Source organism: Setaria italica, chromosome VIII, assembly GCF_000263155.2.
Source record: "Setaria italica strain Yugu1 chromosome VIII, Setaria_italica_v2.0, whole genome shotgun sequence".
NCBI lineage: Eukaryota > Viridiplantae > Streptophyta > Magnoliopsida > Poales > Poaceae > Setaria > Setaria italica.
The window spans coordinates 8037-27291 of record NC_028457.1 but is presented as its reverse complement, the minus strand read 5'-3'; the positions used below and the strand labels follow the sequence as shown (position 1 = coordinate 27291).

At 47.3% G+C, this 19255-nt stretch overlaps 2 protein-coding genes across 9 annotated transcripts; one reads left to right on the top strand and one right to left on the bottom strand.

Moving 5' to 3' along the window:
• Positions 1-781: 781 nt before the first annotated feature.
• Positions 782-4426, bottom strand: LOC105914868 (zinc finger BED domain-containing protein RICESLEEPER 2-like). Of its 4 annotated transcripts, none has more exons than XR_002678930.1 (6): positions 4017-4426; positions 3386-3581; positions 2539-3244; positions 2358-2456; positions 2142-2240; positions 782-1188 (listed from the first exon to the last, which is right to left on the bottom strand). XR_002678930.1 is itself a non-coding variant. In XM_012847975.2 (4 exons), exons 1-2 carry the CDS (start codon positions 3317-3319, stop codon positions 2395-2397), a joined length of 843 nt encoding a protein of 280 aa, XP_012703429.1. In that variant the 5' UTR covers positions 3320-3379; the 3' UTR covers positions 782-1242; positions 2142-2240; positions 2358-2394. The 4 variants fall into 4 exon arrangements, 2 of the variants coding, with proteins under 2 accessions (XP_012703429.1, XP_012703428.1); XR_001164623.2 differs by having other exon boundaries at positions 3386-3567; positions 4017-4425; XM_012847975.2 differs by lacking the exons at positions 3386-3581; positions 4017-4426 and having other exon boundaries at positions 782-1242; positions 2539-3379.
• Positions 4427-12593: 8167 nt separating this feature from the next.
• On the top strand, positions 12594-16822 carry LOC101773867. Of its 5 annotated transcripts, none has more exons than XM_004978344.4 (6): positions 12594-13511; positions 15296-15389; positions 15739-15894; positions 16037-16159; positions 16242-16352; positions 16443-16822. In XM_004978344.4, the coding sequence occupies exon 1, from the start codon at positions 12901-12903 to the stop codon at positions 13456-13458; it is 558 nt and encodes a 185-aa protein (XP_004978401.1). In that variant the 5' UTR covers positions 12594-12900; the 3' UTR covers positions 13459-13511; positions 15296-15389; positions 15739-15894; positions 16037-16159; positions 16242-16352; positions 16443-16822. The 5 variants fall into 5 exon arrangements, with proteins under 5 accessions (XP_004978401.1, XP_004978399.1, XP_022684984.1 ...); XM_004978342.4 differs by having other exon boundaries at positions 15121-15389; XM_022829249.1 differs by having other exon boundaries at positions 15121-15389; positions 15679-15894.
• Positions 16823-19255: the final 2433 nt, after the last annotated feature.

Here is a 19255-nt window from a genome sequence, read left to right as displayed (position 1 = left end):
TTGTTGCTCCCGAGAATACCACAACATGTGAGGTGTTGAAATAATGGGTCTAGCCCATAAGTAATTTCAGAATTTCAAATAAATCTCAAAGGGCCATGTGGGCAAGAGGTGGAGTGGTGCAAGTCTTTAGTCCCACATTGCTAGCGGAGGGGAGGGATGACCAACTTAAATATGGAAGTTGTCTCCACTCCTCCAAGCTGTGTGTGTGGGGAGGGAAGGAGAGCTCCATATGCGCGCGCTCGCTTGCCATGCCTTGCCTCGCAGGGCGGCGCGGGCACGCAGCTTCCTTTTGCCGTTTTATTTTTTGGTTACTTGATCTTTAAGTCAGCGAGATATATGGAATCCTAACCGGTTTAGATCATGATCGCAACGTGAGAATCGTGGGCTCTCCTATATATGCGACCTACCGGCCTCTACCAAAAAAAGATCTATTCGAGCAGGGTTTTTGCCTCCTCTCGCTGTTGCACCGCCACCGTAGTCTACTCCATCCCGATTGTCGGCGTGCACTGGCGATTGGGAGAGTAGGTCTCCGGAACCATCGTCTTCAGCGATCCTGCACCAGGAGAGGGCGAATAAGGTTTTTGGGAAGCGCTCTACGCGACTGCTCGATCGCTTCCTCCGCTTCGTCAAGTTCTTCGTCAACTCCTTCACCACGGCTCGTCTACCTCTTCGTCACTCGGGCGTCACTCGCCGTCGCGAACAACGTCAGGCTGCTGATCGTCATCGCCTACTGTCAACCTGTTAATTGGGTTGGAACCCAAACTGTAACCCCACCAACCCATTCTCACAAATATATAAATTTAACTCACCCCAAATCAAACTTCCACCTTCACACACCATACCACCCCAAACTTTTCAGTGCATAAGTTATACAAACTGCTTGCCAAATATGGTTACAACCCAATAAGAACCCATTAGATAGCTACTAGTAGTCAAACAAGTTGCAAAGATCTATGTTACATATATATATATATAGGTTGTTCACGCTTGCTTGTGCTTGGTTGCTCCCTAGCTGGAGAGACGAGACGATGACCCAACTGCCGACCAGACCCTGGTTGTTGCCATCGTCCAACCCTGATGCTTATCTCCTCACAGGAGCTCAGCGAGTTGCGTTATCTTTTGTTGGCCACCAGTTTCTGGTTCTTCTGGACTTTGCTTGTCCATGTCATTCTCACTTTGCTCCTGCACCTGCCAAATGCCAATGCACATGTCTCATACCTTCTTCAAGTGATCCACAAGTCGCTGGACATGAAAACATGGGTGCAAATAGTCTTTCAAAAATTTGAGACAGCGACACCAGGTATGAGATATATATACTGAATTAATTGAACAGATATAATTGAACAGAATACTGAATTAATTGAGATATATATACTGAATTAATTGAACAGATATAATTGAACAGATATATATACTGAATTAATTGAACAAATAGTCTTTCAAATAGTCTTTCAAAAATTTATCCAGAATTAATTGAACAGATATACATCGATGCTGTCCAAGTATGAGACAGCGACACCAGGTAATTTGAGATATATATACTGATAGGCAAGAATTTGAGAAAAAAGAAGCGAAAACAGCACATCAACTAGATTACAGGCTTACAGCTAGATTTACAGCACATCAATTTGCTTTCTTAAACTGGATTAGGCACGTGTTACAGGCTTACAGCTAGATTTGCACTGTCATAAGTAGGATAACAGGAAAAAAAATAGCAAATGATGCAGTATATCAACTACATCCCCTAGGCTAGTACATTCCAAAGGCACTAGCATTCTTGCAATATGAGCAGATACATCAAAAATAACTTGTTTGCTACTCTGCTCCATGTTGGTCAGTTAAGGTCTGGGGCGCAGCATTGAAAACAAACAATGCACTTTCAGCAAGAACTGAAGTACATTAATTTAGCTACGAAGTCAGTAAAAAAAATCTGAATGTTGACAGGTTAGTTGATGAGTGATCTATCAAACTTAAACTTTATATTCTAAAATGGACTGAATGGAACCTCAACTAGAATTTTTCAGACAACAATATCTTTTTCTTTACTTTTCCTTTTGCACTTACTTTTTAGCTTTGCCAGAAATTTCACAAATTTACAACAATAAAGAGCATGCAACTCTGAGGAAAGGATGAGAGCTTACAGTTGCTAGGATCCAGGAAGCCAATGGCCACAAGAGCTCCAGGTCCCACATGAGCCAAGAACTTCCTCCATTTTGGCTGTTACCACCAACAAAAAATAGCTGGGGCAGAAACAAAAAAGGGGACTGAATTTTAACTGAAAACATGGAAATACTTCAAAGAAATAAGGTTTTCTGCTAACATGGTAATACAAAAGTTAAAGCATTTAAAAGAGAAACCTCTATGCAACAGCATCCAAGAATTCAGTCCATTTCACTAGTCTGATGGAGTGGCAAAGATGACCATTTCACTAGTCTGATCTTCACTAATTTGTTGACCTGCAATATAATGAGCATATAGTAAGTAACAGAATATGAACATGGAAATATGCACACATGCCAAAACAGAATGAGGGTATACCTTCATTGTCTGCATCTTTTTCCTTGAATAACCAGTCTTTCCCACACACAAGGGCTTCTAACATCTCTGGAGTTAGTGAGCTTCTTGACTCCCCAAGAATCCTACCTCCAAGACTAAAGGCTGATTCGGAAGAAACGGTACTAAGAGGAATGGCGAGGAAATCACGTGCCATAACTGATAAGATCGGGAACTTCTCAGCATGTGCCTTCCACCAAGCCAAAATGTCAAAGTTTTCAATGTCTTCCACACAATCTTCTTCAAAGTAGATGTCAAATTCAGATTTTGGTGGACGAGTCTTTCTTCGACTTGACTTGAAGTTTGCAAATTCTGATCCTAGCTGCCTTTTCGCAAGCACCGGTGAGCCCACACAAATGCTGCCCTCACTTGAATATGTAACAGAGTATGCATTAACTCTCCTCAAGCGTTGCTCATACTCCAGGAAGTATTTTTTCATCCAAACTAGAGCAGCATCAACACTTGAATCAATCTGATCTATATTGCTACAAATCTTCTGGTAGAAGAACTCTGCATATTCTGCTTTTCCCCTCGGATCTAACATTGTTGCAATAACAATTCCAAGGTTGACATCATAATCCTTTTTATTTCTGCGAGGAATAGGCTGGTTTGACTCATCAAAATCTCTACCCCAATACTTTTCAAACTTGATCCTCATGGCTGCAGCCAGGTCTTGTAGTGCCACACTTGTCTGCCAAGAAGGGTTATCCAAGGCATCCCGAATTGAAACAATTAAAGGCAAGAACATGTATGAAGTTGGTTTCATAACAAACTGGGACTAACAGTTGCCAAAAGAAACTATTAAAGAGATAGGGTTCCACTGACTAATTACCAAGAGTGGATTCTGTGACCTTCACAGCGCAGCACACCAAACGGATGTTCAAGAGCTAACGCAAAATGCGTAAGCGCAATGCGTCTCTTCACTGTGTCGAGCTAAATGGATAGCTCGATCTGCTCAGCTGAATGAGCAGCCAATAGTAACTTCCTAAGCTAAATGTGTTCACGAGGAATTACCTGCACATCAAAAACTGCAGTGAGCAATGTAAAAGATCTAAGAAACAAGATGTTCAATGTGCTGTATCACACACAATGCAAGATCGAAACTCGCTATCCCTATCAATAATCAAGCAAACGTACACAGGATCAAAAGCAACAGCACCGAAGGCCCAAACAACGAAAAAGAATATGCATGTGCAGCTGTTTGGATGTCAACTCGCGAGACAGGAAGGAACTGAAGGAGCGAAGATAAGTCAACCCCCGACAGTTCAACGCACTTGATAAATCCTACGAACCAGTTCCCTCAAGCGACCTATCATTACCAAACGTGGAAACCGAAAGGCTGCGAAGACTGGATGCAATTATCAGCTTCTTGCCGTCAATCCAACCCAAATTTGACACAGGAACTAATTATCAGCTAGGAGTAGAACGCTAGGCGGAACAAACCAGCGGAGTAAAATTTTCACCTCAACGGCTCTTGGCGCTGCGCTGCAGCGGATTGAGCCTGACGACCCTGAGTATGCGGCGGACGACCCTGAGTAGACGCCAGCAGAGCCGCCGCCCCACCTTCGCAAGCGCCCACCTCTAAGTCGCCAGCCAAGGCAGGATTCTTGCGGGAAAAAGGAGCAAATTCCACGGACAGGGAGCAATCGAGCTCGAGACGCTAAGGAATTGCGGCGGATCCGGGATGGGGGTCGGGGAAGGAATTGGATCTGATGGGCCAGGGGGCGGACTGACTGGAGCTCGAGACGTCAGCTTCCTTGTTGCCGGAGGGAGCGGGATCTCGGGATGGGGAGGGAGGGAGGCGAGGCGGAGGTGGCGGCGGCGGCGGCGGGATCTCGGGAGGGAGGCGAGGCGGAGGTGGCGGCGGCGGCGGCGGGATCTCGGGAGGGAGGCGAGGGTGGCGGCCGGATCTCTGGACCGAGTCAGTGAGACCTGAGGCCGGCGGATTGTTTAACGGTTGGAACCCACGGTTAGGATCCATTAGAAGTCCAATAATGACTATCCCTCACCACACCACACCAAACTGTTAGGGAGGTGGAGCCCAAACCAAATGAATTTATTAGCAGTGTTGGCCCATTAGCACCCAAGCTAAGGAAGCCCAAAGAAAAATCCAAACTGTTAAAATTATTTCAGCCCAAACCATTTGCAGGGTTACATGGGAGGAACGGCGGACGGTGTGCAGGTGGCTCAGCATGGTTTGGATCTCGACGGAGAAAGTGCTTTCTCTCTTGTTGTCGTAGAGCGGACAGGACTGTTCTCCGGATCATGCATCCTCTTCAGAGTAAGACTGTTCGCAACGGTGGCCTGTATAGCCTTCTGAAACCGGTATTTTACCGGTTTTAGGAGTCAAAACCGCCTGCAACGGTACCCTGGATGCAATCCGCTATATCCAGGGCGAGTCTTCCTTCCCCTAAATATTCAAGCCGGGCGCCTCCTCCTCCTCCCCGTCGGGCCCCTCCGCTCCTCCCCTGTCAGGCGCCTTCTCCTCCTCCCTGCCGGGCCCTCCGCTCCTACCAGGCGCCACACCTCCACCGGCCATCGGGGGCGCTCCTCCCTGCTGGTCGCCTCCCGGCAGAAGGCCATGGGCTTGCGGCACCCCTAGCCGGTGGAGAGGTCAAAGACGGCGAGGGAGAGCAGAAGGAAGGCACGAAGGAACCGGAGCATGACGCGGCGACGACCGGAGGCCTCGGTGTCGGGCTCATCGTAGGCGTCGCACCCGCGGCGCACACGGTGGTTGACGGCGCCCAGGATGCCCCAGAACCCCGCGGCAAGCCAGGCGACGCAGCCCACGGCACGGTGCGCACGGAGGAGGAGCACCCATGTGAACTGCTTGGCGTTCTTGCCGCGGGCCTTGTCGGAGGCCGGCATGCCGGGCCCGTCGATCTCCACTAGGGAGTAGGGGTTGTCCATCTTCACCACCACCGGTGTGCAGCGCTGCTCCTCGCCGCCCCACCACGAGCTTGGCGGTGCCATGGCTACCTCGTCGGAGCAATCAAAGCATCCGCCGATCAGTGGGATCTCGGAAGCGCAGCCGTCAAGCTTGTTGCTCCCGAGAATACCACAACATGTGAGGTGTTGAAATAATGGGTCTAGCCCATAAGTAATTTCAGAATTTCAAATAAATCTCAAAGGGCCATGTGGGCAAGAGGTGGAGTGGTGCAAGTCTTTAGTCCCACATTGCTAGCGGAGGGGAGGGATGACCAACTTAAATATGGAAGTTGTCTCCACTCCTCCAAGCTGTGTGTGTGGGGAGGGAAGGAGAGCTCCATATGCGCGCGCTCGCTTGCCATGCCTTGCCTCGCAGGGCGGCGCGGGCACGCAGCTTCCTTTTGCCGTTTTATTTTTTGGTTACTTGATCTTTAAGTCAGCGAGATATATGGAATCCTAACCGGTTTAGATCATGATCGCAACGTGAGAATCGTGGGCTCTCCTATATATGCGACCTACCGGCCTCTACCAAAAAAAGATCTATTCGAGCAGGGTTTTTGCCTCCTCTCGCTGTTGCACCGCCACCGTAGTCTACTCCATCCCGATTGTCGGCGTGCACTGGCGATTGGGAGAGTAGGTCTCCGGAACCATCGTCTTCAGCGATCCTGCACCAGGAGAGGGCGAATAAGGTTTTTGGGAAGCGCTCTACGCGACTGCTCGATCGCTTCCTCCGCTTCGTCAAGTTCTTCGTCAACTCCTTCACCACGGCTCGTCTACCTCTTCGTCACTCGGGCGTCACTCGCCGTCGCGAACAACGTCAGGCTGCTGATCGTCATCGCCTACTGTACCCGGTAGTCGTCCAGGAGTCGGTCTTCATCAAGAAAGAAACGTACAATCTCTTATCTCAAATTATGTCTTCCATACTAGCTATTATGATCTGTTGCAGTCTGATAGCACTGGATAGTATGGTAGAATGTGTGATTCTATTTGCAATGATAGACTTGTCTAGATCTTGCGTAGACATGTCTAGTTTAATCTGCTGTCTGTTCATCGTATTCATGATTTATTTCTGGATTAAATTAAAACTAAAGGTGCTTATATATCCAACATGAGGTTGCTTCCAACATCTTCCACTTGGCCCTCGGAGACCTTGGATTATTGTTTAGGGGTGCGCACTGCGTGCATCATGGCGGAGGTCAGGCTCGGCGACGATGCCTGCGCGCGGGCCGCATTCGACCGTGCCCTCACCGACCTCGCTAGGGACGATGAGTCCAAGAGGCGGTGAGGAGGACGGTGCAGGGGCGGCGACCGGTGCGGCTGGGAGGACAGCACAGGGTCGACGCGAAGGGGAGGATGGCGCAGGGACGGCAGCGTCACGGGGGAGAGAGGAGCACCGGTGGAGTGGGGGTGGGTGAATGGATAAGATACAAGAATATTTTCTTTTGAGAATGATATATTAGATTGTGCGCAGCGGTTGTCGGTGTTTTAAATCGGCAACCCACCTAGGGGTATCCTAGGTGGTCTTTTATGCGGTGGGTGTCGTCGAGAATTAAGGAGTCGATGGTGACGCAAGGAACACGATTTAGACAGATTCGGGCCGCTAGATCGCGTAATACCCTACGTCCTGTGTGTTGATTGTATTGAACTTCTTAGCTCTTATTTTAAGGGGATCCCTGCCCGCCCTTATATAGTCGGGGGAGCAAGATTACAGGGTGGAGTCCTAGTCAGACATGTTTACAGATTCCTACTCCTAGTCGGTATAGTTTCCTTGTCTATTTCGACTAGTCTTCAGGAATCTGGAGGCTACGTTACTCTGGTGCAGCCTTCCATATCCTGATCTCATTCGAGTACGTCCCTGAGTGGGCCGTACAAGGTCTACCCGTGGGTCCGGGGATGTATGCCCGATAAGCCCCCGAGTACTTTGTAGTCGAGAGAAAAGCTCCGGGTACTTGAGGGTGTTGCTTGGGCTCCTTGGTGCTTTTGTAGATGCGGCCGATCCTTCGAGTACTGGTGCTGTTGTGCGACTGGAAGGTACTCTCAGCATCTTTGTTCGAGTAACCTTTTCCTTGAGACTTTTTATATGGTAGTGCGATGACAATCGCACTCCATATGGAGTAGCCCCAGAGTCTTAGGTTGAATCGAAGAATCAGGCTGAGGGTCAATCCTGTGACTTTGCTCTAGCTTTAGTAATCTTCGGAAAAAAGAAAACTTTATCCAGCGGGTACAGTATCCGCAGCCCCCCAGCACTTAGGCGATTATTTGTAGTCGGTGAAGTGGTTAAACCTTTTGGTCCGAGTATCCGTTGGAAATTATGGTGGTAAATCTGATTTATATCTGATCATTGCTTAATTGACACTTGGAATCCAGAGGTGATGGAGATATAACAGGGCAGGCCCAGTGGTAATTAGGGATACGCTGCTTTCCTGTTCATCTTTGAGCCACCGCCCTTTCCTCTGCCGCCACCGCTATTGTTGCTTTCTCCTTGCCCTTAAGTGAGATCTGCTACCGATCCTTCCTTCCTTCACTTATCCTAAGACTGACTGATGCGCGTCAAGAAGATAGGGAAAAAACGGAGAAAACCCAAGGGCAAGCTGCGGCCGCCAGTAAGGGGAGATCTAAATCCAAAAAAGGCAAAGAGCTCATGCTGCCGGCGCTGAAGTGTGGCCCGACAAACCAGACTGCGCCGCCACCGCCTGGGATCACTTGGCAGCACTCCGTGATGAAGGAACCAACGGTCCAGGTTTTGGTTGATGCCAAGCTTCTTCAGTCAAAGCTTGAACTAGAGTGGAGGCCTGCTTTTGGCAATGCATGGCAGTTTGAGGAGTACCCGAAGGAGACAGTCATGCTTGCACACTTCATCGAGAGGGAGTTGACAGTGCCCACCTCCGACTTCTTCAGAGGTATTCTCGGGTACTACAATCTTCAGTTAGTTCACTTGAATCCCAATGGCGTGCTCCATATAGCTATCTTTGTACACTTGTGTGAAGTGTACCTGGGCGTCCCTCCTAATCTTGAGCTTTTTAGAAAGTTGTTTCGCTGCAAGCCGCAGCCCAGTGCGACTAGGACAGAGGTTTTCGGAGGGGCTGGGTTTCAGCTGAGGAACTCGAGTGCTTATCTCGAATATGACTTGCCTGACTCTCATGGCGACTGGAAAAAAAGATGGTTTTATGTTGGGAATCATGATCCTATTTTGCCAGTGGTCACTGGTCATGCTCCTAAGCACACGGATAATTGGGTGAGCGAGCCTGAGGACACTTCTGAAATTGCTGACCTGCTGACTCAAATTGCTGAATTGAAGTCGTTGGGCTTGACTGACATCAACGTGGCTACCAGTTTTCTCAAGCGGAGGGTGCAACCTTTGCAGGAGCGAGCTCGCTCAGGCTCGGAGTAGTCGGGTTTTGATGACCCGTCACGGATGTCTCCTGACCACATATCTGATGATGATGTGGAGGCGTTGCTGGGGAAGTTTTTTAGGAACTATTAGGGGGTACCAGTGATTCCGTCAGTTCTTCGTCAGTTTGATAGTTGGTATGGGCCAACAGAGGTATGTTTTTATGCTTGACTTGTATATTTTGAGGTATGGCAATACCTCCGAGTAACAATTGTTTGTTTGCAGTCCCGGGTCCTTTTTGGCTTCTTGCCGCAGCTTGAGGGAGGGGAGATTGCCGTGGCTAATACTGATGATGAACCTTCTCCTCCTGCTAAGAAACGGTGAGTAATTCGAAAGAAAGCTGCTGTGCAGCCTATTTCGTCATCAAGTTTGACCCCTAAGGGGTCGCAGAGTACCAAGGTACGTAGTCGTTGTATAAGGTAATTTTTGGAAAATTGTCTTTAAGCAATGCTGATGATTTGAGCCGAATGGGAAGGCCGACGACTCGACTATGGGTGGTGACGAGGCTACTTCTGGTGAGGTAGTTGCGATTGTTAAGGATGCCATTGTTTATGTCGCGGCTGTTGAAGAGTTGCCGGTGGGGGTGCCGCTCGTAACTCGGGAACAACAGCCTCCGAGTCTGCAGCTCTGGCACCGGCAGTTCCCGAGTTGGCAGCCCCGAGCAGGTTACCGGGGGTGCATCTTCTGAGGTGACTAATGTCGCGAAGTCACCGGTGGTTGCTGCTGAAGCCTTGTTGTCCGATATTATCGCTAGTGGTGAGTATTGTGATTATTTGGTAGTCTGAAACTTCGCAGTCTCATCCTTGATTTTTTCAGGACTTGGCAAGAAAGTAAAGGTCGTACCTCTGACGGCCCCTGTGGTGCCGAGTACTCAACCGGTAGTTGCTGAGAAGAAACGTGTGCGATTGCCGCCATGATCATCTCGGTGAACTTTTGTGTAGTCTTCTGGTGTCGAAACCGAAGCCGGAGCGACACCAAACAAATCCTGAATTAATTAGTACTAGCAAATGTGCCCGTGCTGTTGCAACGGGAACAGATAAATCCTTATACATCGGAATTGTATTAAAATAAGAAAAAAATCATTTATTGTGTAAATATAATTGTACAGTCTGTTTACTGAATTTACAACTTCCATGTAAAATGACCTAACACAATAGCACTATGTATTGTATGCTTTGAATTTTACATGAAGTAAAACGGGTTCGTGTAACTAAATTTCAGAGCTGACATTTGAGTAGGCTTTTCTGATGTGATGCGGCTTTTCAGATGCTAGAAAATTAACATATAGTACATTATTACTCTGCTACTTCAATATCACCAACGAAACATGGTTCAAGAACTTATAAATTAACAAAGTATCATTTGATTTTATATTCATGAGATGATCAGTTGACATTGCGTCATATATTCATAGTTTTGCCATATATTCCCAGTTACCATTAACACAGAGATTTATAGTTGACCACCTGTTTAATTCAGTTGCAAAAAGTAAGTCTGAGCCGTAAAGTAACAGGTTTAGATTGTATATCACAATTGAGGTCGACGTAGGCCGACGCTCCATCCATGAAGCCTTGATGCTAACATTGCACCACCGTACTATCCAATGTAAATATGAGTACACAGAGATATTTTTGCGACCCCTACTGCAGCACTAGCTTCACCAACCCCTCCTCCACCACGGGATGTGCCCTCGAAGGTCCTGGTTGCTGTCTCGAACAGGCCAGGCGCTCTTTCCATTCCTGCAACAAAGGTGTTCGTTGGAATGTCAAAACTGCAAGAGGAGCAGTCTGCTCTGTCAAACAATGTGAGTATACCAGCTATTTCAGTACATGATGCAGTATGCTGCTTCCTGGTAATTGCATCAAGGCAGTGTGAGATTTCCTCAGCACCAAGGACAAGCATTTTCGCCTCTGCAGTATACCCATCAGTCCAGTTTTGGGGTGTCAAAATGCTCACCAAACAATTACAGAGGAGCATTCCCTTTCGTTCACTTTCAGAATGTGATCAGACAGAGTTATCTATTGGGCTATTTGTCTACAGGGATGCTCTGTTTCCATGGGTTAGTGGCAAGTGCTCAGTGGCAGTTAGAGGGCATGATCTTTTACTTGCACCAGGTTTTGCACTTTGGGATCCTGGAGGTTCTTCTCTGCAATTAGTATGGTCTGTACAATGGTATTTTGGAGCAGCTTGGAGTTCTTACTTGGCAAAGCAGTTGGCAAGTGGTTTGGGACAGCAGAATGTTGTTCAAGTTCAATTTGTTGGCAAGGGTGTTACTCCTCATTCAGATTTCATGGAGATTGCATCTATCAAGGAGGACTGGGCCATAGTCGTGCATTCTGTTGTTGCACTAATGGACTGCACAGGCACCAGTGAAGCTGACAAAAATGCTATTATGAGCTTTTGTATTCACATTCCATGGCCACCAGATCCATAAGAGACTATAGTTGGTATAACAACATATCCTACTTTTGCACTGACGGATTGCAAATGCACAAGTGAAGGTGATGAAGGGGCTATTCAGAGCTTCTTGACTCACACAACATTGCAACCCTTGTTTCAGTCAAGAAGTTTTTCTGCGATTTTGTTTCAATCAATTATTAGAACTGGCTACAAACTATTCTTCAAGCTGGGCACTCTTGAGGTTCTCGTCGTACTAGTCAAGGCATTTCCTGTGATTTTGAGGGAAACATGGACAACAACCCAGGAAATATTTCAGCATCTATGGTTTGTTGTTGAGGCCAGAACAAGTTTTGTTACATCTATCTTGATTCCTTGGCCCCCACCTGAAAGCCAAGGGTATTACAGCTGTGTGTTCATTATCTGCTTACTTGGCCAGTGCATATGCTTCTGGGAATGAGGCGCTGTTTCTGCTATCATTGGCATATTAAAGAGCAGAAGTGGACGTGCTGGAAGGATCAGTTGGGGCCTCCTTGGTCATCACCTCTGAAATTAGAGTTCACAAGTACAATCTTCGGATGGACATTCAGTGTTTTGTCACAGTTCTGGGTGCCATGGACTCGACATCTTTGGGTATTCAAATATTCTTGCAGTTGGCTGGGTAATCACTCTTATGAGATTAAGGAAGAGGTTCAAGTGGCTCGAAACCAATGGTGTCAGCTATCACTTGCTGTACAACAGCAATATTTTGAGCACTTGACTTCAGTGGGCACACATGATTTCAGCCTGGGAAGTGTTCACTAAACATTACCCATCAGCAGAGACCAGTAGAGGAACTGAAGCTCACATGCATCCAATTCAGCGCAGTAGTGCTCCATACTTGCAACAACAGTTGTTCAGGGGATCCTGGAAGTTTCAAGAGTGGCTTGAGGGCAAGCCGCATTTTAAGCGGGGGAGAATGTCAGGGACTGGGCTACCAGATGGGCTTCCAAGCTGGGCCGCGGGATGGGCTTCCAAGTAGCAATCGCTGGGACAGGTGCAGGGGAATAAAGTCTAGAGCGGCTCCGGGGACCGGATGGACCAGAACCTGAAACGGCTTCGTCTTCCTCCTGTCTATAGTTGTCCATTTGGCCCGCCGCACGGCATTTTGGCCCGGCCCAAGGCCACCGTGCCTGGGCCCTTGCCTCAGCCCGTGGGCGGCACAGCCTATTTAGCCCGTGGGCCGGCAACGGCCGGCCCGGCCTGGTTAGGTCCGTTCGGCCCGTCTCCGTGTCATATAAAATCCAGCCGCTCGCCCGGTCCTACAAAACCCTATCAACCCGACCGCCGCCTCCCGGCTTGGCGGCTCCCCCGCTCCCTCGCGTGTCGCGGTCCGGCGGTCGCCGTCGCCCATCCGCGGTCCGCCTCCCTCGGCGCTCCGCCCTCCGCGCTCCGCCCTCCGCGCCTCCGCCTGCCCCCGGCGGCCTCCGCGCCTCCCCCTGCCCTCGGCTGGCCGGCCGGCGCGACGCCGCCTCCCCCTGCCCCCTGCGGCCTGGCTAGAATCAAACGCCCCCTTAGTGCGGCGAATAATTTATATCCGCACCGGCGTGGGCTCCTCTTCTCGAAGCCTCTGCGTGGACACCGCGCGGCGAATGTCGGGTGAAGATGAGCTCCTCGCCGGCGGGGGCGTGCCCATCCGGCCGCCGCGGCTGGAGGACGCGGGCCTCGAGGACTGCGCGCTACCGCTGGAGTCCATCGCCGAGGCCTTTTCCCTCGCCGCGGCGGCCGTCTCCTCCCGCCTCGCCCGCTTCCCCCCCTCCGACGACTCCGACGAGGAGGACGAGGAGGGCCGCGTCTTGGCACCGCGCGGAGGCAGCTGCGTGGATGATGCCGGGCCCGCCCGTGGGGCTGTCCCCGACGCCGACGCCCTTGTTGTCGGCGACGGCGGCGGCGGCGCCGATGAGGTCGTGGTCGTTGGCGGAGGGCGCGGAGGCGGATGCGAGGACGCGGTGGTGGTCGGTGGGCGCGGGGAAGAGCGGGATGGAGTCGTGGTGGTCGGGGAAGGGAGCGGGGAGAAGGAGCTGGGGAAGGAGGGTGGATGCGTCGAGGGGGTCCTAGAAGGGGTCAGTGAATCGGGGCGTGCGCACGGCGACGAAAAGGACGACGAGGAAGTGGCGGAGAAGGCGATCTTGGTGCTAGATTTTGAGTGAGCAGCTCGATTGGTAACCGCTGGTTTGAGCTTGTCGTCATAGCTTGGGCCAAGGTGTGAATTTCATTTTAGTTTTGTTCTTGTTAGAGGCAGCTAATAGTTTTTTGCTACTTGTTGTTTGTTTGACTGTAATGTAATGTATGGTTTGTAGTCTCAGATGATATCTTCTTAGACGTTTAGCCTTAGTGGCATCTGGCTTAAGAGTTAGCCTTACCGGTGATTTTGGTTGTTGTCCTGCTTGAGTTTTGCACTCATCTGGCAAGAGTAGTGTTTGAAATAGATTATGAAGGAACCACTGATCCGGCAGACTGGCATCTGTGACAAATTTGAAGAATTAAATTAAAAGAACTTTGTGCACATTGCCAATATTAAGAAGGGATTAAAGTTAACCCTGTGCCAAATATCATACTTTCTATGTCTGTAGAAAAGGAATTCCTACAATTTACTAAATAGCTGTGCCTCCTGAAACCATTTGTCACATTGCTTGTTATAGAAGGGTAAAGTGCTGGAAGAATATTTGGTAATGAACTCATGAAGAGAAGAGGGGTGTTGCTTATGAACTCAACATATACTGTTACACAAGAAGTTAACTTGTAGAATACACTGGCATTTCACTGGTAAAAACGTACACAAGATCAACTGACATTTCTTCTAGAATACACAAGAAGTTAGCAAATATCTTTACTTGTGTGGAAGTATGCATCATTTCAATCAATGAAATCAAGTTCACACTTTTTCTTGGAACAGTATATTTGAGTTCATAAGCAACATTCACCGGCAAATAGTTTTCGGATATTTTGCCCTTCTATAACAAACAATGGGACAATAGCTTAAGGAGGTAGAGTAATAATTTAGTAAATTGCAGGAATTCCTCTACTTAATATTAGTCCAGTTAGTCTTTTTTTGCTCACAGATATAACTTACTTTATTTGACCAGAAACAAAGCAGTACATACATAATACATTGCCACATAGCAAAACAGAGTTCTTTTAATTTAGTTCTTTAGATCTGTCACAGGTTCTGGATCAGTGATTTTCTTCATTAGTCCATTTCAATAACCTCCTGTTACCACATTAGTATGCCAAAATAGAGTAGGAACATAACAACCAAGAATCATCAGTAAGGCACAAACTACTAGCAACTCTTAGGCCAGATGCCGCTATGCTAAACATTTGAGAACCTATCTCTGAGCCTAAAAACCATACATTACATCACTGTCAAGCAAACAAGCAGCAGCAAAAGATCTGACCATAGTAAGCTGACCACATTAGTATTTTATTTACTAATATGGAAATAGGAGATGAAGCAGATGAGTGGTGACAATTTTCAAATTATAAAATTGATAATTTTGCATTTCTCATCCAAACTTGTTTATATTATCTAAAAGTTTGAGTTAATTAATAATAGGAAGACCTTCCTGCATGCTCTAAGAAAAAGCTTGACTAATTATACTACTGTGATGGCCTCTTTTGCACTAATTCTGCCAGAAGCCCAGAAAGCATGGTTATACAGATCTACTGCAGCACATACATTAGTGAACATAAATCACCATGCTGAATGAGACTTGTTATCATCAATAGTCCAATCATAGGTTAAACTAATCGGTTACTATCATTATCTTAGAACATAGGGACACTGAGTTTCAATATTACTCCATGTTTAGATGCACGATTGTGGTCTGATACATTCATCAGTCGCAAGAGCCATCGCAAGCAATAACTGATTGATGTCACACCTTCGAAGCCGTTCTACGAATTACTCTGGAGTTATGGATAAGCTTCTATTTCATAAGAAGCTCCTCATTTCCCTCATCCAGTTCAAATTTCACTTGATCTCAGCAAGGCTATCAAGCTTACAAAATTGTATGACTTTGACCAAGAAGCTTAGATGCATTTCTTCTAGCAAGGAGTTGGCAAAGACGTTTGCTTGTCTGTAAGTATGCATCATTTCAGTAATTGAATCAAGTTAACTTCTTGTGTAACAGTATATGTTGAGTTCATAAGCAACACCCCTCTTCATGAGTTCATTAGCAAATATTCTTCCGGCACTTTACCCTTCTATAACAAGCAATGTGACAAATGGTTTCAGGAGGCACAGCTATTTAGTAAATTGTAGGAATTTCTCTTCTACATACATAGAAAGTTTGATATTTGACACAGGGTTAACTTTAATCCCTTCTACAACAAAGTTCTTTTAATTTAATTCTTCAAATTTGTCACAGACGCCAGTCTGCCGGATCAGTGGTTCCTTTATAATCTATTTCAATCACTACTCTTGCCAGATGAGTGCAAAACTCAAGCAGGACAACAACAACCAAAATCACGGGAGCCTGAAAATGTGTGCAAAAGAAAGACAGCATGTACAAGGATTGCATGGAGACATGCTCGCAGTCTGGTGACCGTGAACTGTCGGAGGACTTGTCTATTTCATTGAGCAGGTTTATTTTAAACCTGTTCTATTGATTGATGATATGAGATGCAGTGATATGCCAATTCAAAATACAGTAGAAAGCCTATTATTTGTCTACCTGTCATTGCACTTCTGATTAGTTAACTTTGATCTGCAATTATGCAATGCAGGGGAAGAAAGAATGCTTTGCTTCTTGCCTCTTCATTTGCTATGACTTGATACGACCAGATATTGCCCTTGAGCTTGCATGGATGAACAACATGACAGACTTTGCTTTCCCATATCTGTTGCAGGTACCTTATTTCGGTCCATATCTGCACTGACACTTATTTATGCACAGTTCATTTTATAATAACATCCCTGCCGTCCATGCAGTTCATTCGCGAATACAGCAGCAAGGTTGATGATTTAGTTAACGACAAAATTGAGTCGCAAAATGAGGAAAGAGCGAAAGAGAAAGAGGAGAAAGATCTTGTTGCTCAGCAGGTAAAGTAAAAGTGCATTCGCCTCTTTGTTTCTGTAATCAGTCACTAGTGCTGAGGCATTTGGCATGATTAGTCGCATTCTGTTGTGCAGAACATGTACGCACAGCTGCTTCCTCTCGCTTTGCCCGCTCCGCCGATGCCAGGCATGGGCGGTCCTCCACCTCCGATGGGTGGAATGGGCATGCCTCCGATGGGCCCTGGTCCGATGCCAGCATTTGGGATGCCACCAATGGGAAGCTACTAGGTTGGTTTTGCAGAGCGCTTAGATGATGATTCGGATTTTTCCAGTGTAAGCAGAAGTTGAACTATGGGGTTGTAGATGATCACAGTTTGGAATTAATATTCTTTATGGTACCAGGAAATTTTGGCGAGTGAAATCTCTCGTTTGAGAAATGCTACCTGTTGTTATAATCGGGTTCCCTTTGATCCTGTTACCTCTGAAGTGTACATGTGACTTTTGTTACCATGTTACCTCTGAAGTGTGCCTATACGACGTTTGTTATACTCTTACCTCTGAAGAGTAGCTATGTGACTTTTGTTTTCCTGTCATCGTTTCCATGGCTTTGGACTCCTCTCGGGTGCTAACCATGGCATGCGAGAACAAACTCCTGTGCATACAGCTTAGAGATTTCGATTCAGGGTAAACTAACTGAAGAAGAATCTGGTTGCTTCCCTGATGTTTTGACATATACTGCTATAATTAAAGCATATAGCGATGATGGTAAGATTCTCTTATGATCAGGAAATGTTTCAATAATTTTAAGTTTTCAACTAATCATGTGTCTATATGGATCGTAAAAATTCGCAGCCAAACAGGGGTCCATCACCGCCCCGTCTTGCCGCCGTTTCGACCGCCACGACTGCTCGCTTCCTTGCCACCCCGGAGCTGCTTCTTCTAGGTTCGCCGGATACAGGTAACCTGAACCCTCGAAACCCCGAACCCTAAAAAGTTCACCGGAGGTGGAGAAGAAGGGGAAAAGGTGGAATAGAAAAAATTCGAATGTGGGAGAGATGATTTTAACTCGAGTGTAGTATAGCAATACGCAAAAAATATTGACAAGTGAGCAATATTTTATTGTGTCTTCAACGTAGCATAGATGTATGTCAAAATACCGTATGACATGCGTACGATGGTCACTCTTATGTCTCCAAATTACCAAATGGGTTAACTGAAGAAAAATCTGTGAAAAAACCTAAACATTCTATCATCTTCATTCTATTCCCTCCCTCTCTCCCCTCCCCGCGCGACGAAGACGCGTGCCCATAACTCGGGTACCCGGCCCTTTCGCCGCCCCCCATCGAGTGCCGTCCGCGCCTAGTTCCGCCGGCGCGGAACGCGCCGCCTGCTCACCCCACCGCGAAGGGGTTCGTCTCGTCCTACTCCTCGGCGCTCGTGAACAGGCGCGGGGAGGGGATCCGTCCGGGCTTGGATCAGCTTCTTCCCCACCTGGTAAGGAAACCCTAGCCACCTTGCTTGGTTGCTTGGATCTTCCCTGTGCTGCGCGACCCGTGAGGGATCAATCCGAGAGTTTTCCTGCTCCAGTTCGCACAATTCGTTGCGAATTCCTTTTCTGCGAGGAGGGGGTACGGTTAGAAGCTGTCAAAGTTTGCGAATAAGTTGAATTTTGCTTTGGGGGTTCAGTTCGATCCCCACGGCTACACGTGCCAGCCCCATGTTTGGGAGGAGGTCGGGTCTAAAGCTGCCTGCTTTTTCTCTGCCGTGCTGGAGGTTACAAATTTATCTGATAGACTTGCTCTATGGGCTCGGATGTTACTAGTAGTTAGGTGCATTTTAGGAAGGCTGAAAGGATAAAGTTATACTTCACCGCAAAATATGCACCAATAAATTCTAGTTCTTCAGTGTAGCGTGCACAATTGTCCATACCTGTTGATCTGTTTTGTAGAAAATTACCTATTAATTCATCCACCTGGCATCCACCCATTCATTGGTTGATTAAAACTATTGTTTCACACCCATGTTTGGGAGGAGGTTGGGCAAAGCTGCGGGCTTGTTCACAAATTGTTCTTGTGCTGCAGCATTATCTGATATCTATGGACTTGCTCTGTGGATTAATTGGATCCCATGTATTTTTGGATCATTTAGGCCCCTTTTGGTAGAGCTTCGGCTTCTCATAAAACGGCTTCGGCTTCGGCTTCTTCGGTGGAGTGGCTTTTTTAGTGAAGCTGAAGCCGTTTTGCAAAACGTTTGGTAAAACGGCTTCTCAATGGCAATATATGTAATTTTATGATCACTTAATACTTGGAGAGAGAGGAGAAGCCGGTGAAGCCACTTTTTTCGGCTTCTCCTCTCTAGTGTAAGCCGTTTTGCGGCTTCTCCTCGGCTTTGGTGGTGAAGCCGTTTTGAAATTGACCCTTTGGTAGGGCTTCATCAAAAGCCGGTGAAGAAGCACTTTGAGAAGTCCTACCAAACGGGGCCTTATTCATTTGTAAAGCCATATTTGCGGTGTTTACATTAGTACATAGCCAACACAGCTTACACTGAGCAATATCCTTGCCTTACATGCTCCAGATGCATGCATCAACTTTGCCGCTCGCGACCCCGACCAGATCGGGCTTCGACCTTCCACCTCATCCGCTGTTTCGTTCTACGTTTTTTCCCTCTTGAAAGACCCCTCTGCGTTACTAGCTGATCGAGGAACGGTAGATTTTTGCCTGCCTAGACCTGCTAATGGGTGGCCTCATGGATCAAACCTGTGATTTGGTGGCTGCTGATGGGATTTTTGTATTTGTTATAGCAATTCCCGGGGTTTGATTTCCTCGGCTCCTGTTTACTTCGGTGGAAATGATTTGTGAAACTTGCTCCTATATGTTTCTCGGTGAAAACACATACGGATCTTGTGCTGGATAGATTTTTTATTCGTGGCTCCTTTCCATTGCAGGATG

Bases quoted from the DNA above. Each gene is read 5' to 3' on its own strand.
- LOC105914868 (XM_012847975.2), bottom strand. From the start codon at position 3,319: ATGAAACCAACTTCATACATGTTCTTGCCTTTAATTGTTTCAATTCGG. The intron at 2,457-2,538 runs GTATACCCTCAT...ATTATATTGCAG, and splicing joins AAAAGATGCAGACAATGAAG to GTCAACAAATTAGTGAAGAT.
- LOC101773867 (XM_004978346.4), top strand. From the start codon at position 12,901: ATGTCGGGTGAAGATGAGCTCCTCGCCGGCGGGGGCGTGCCCATCCGG.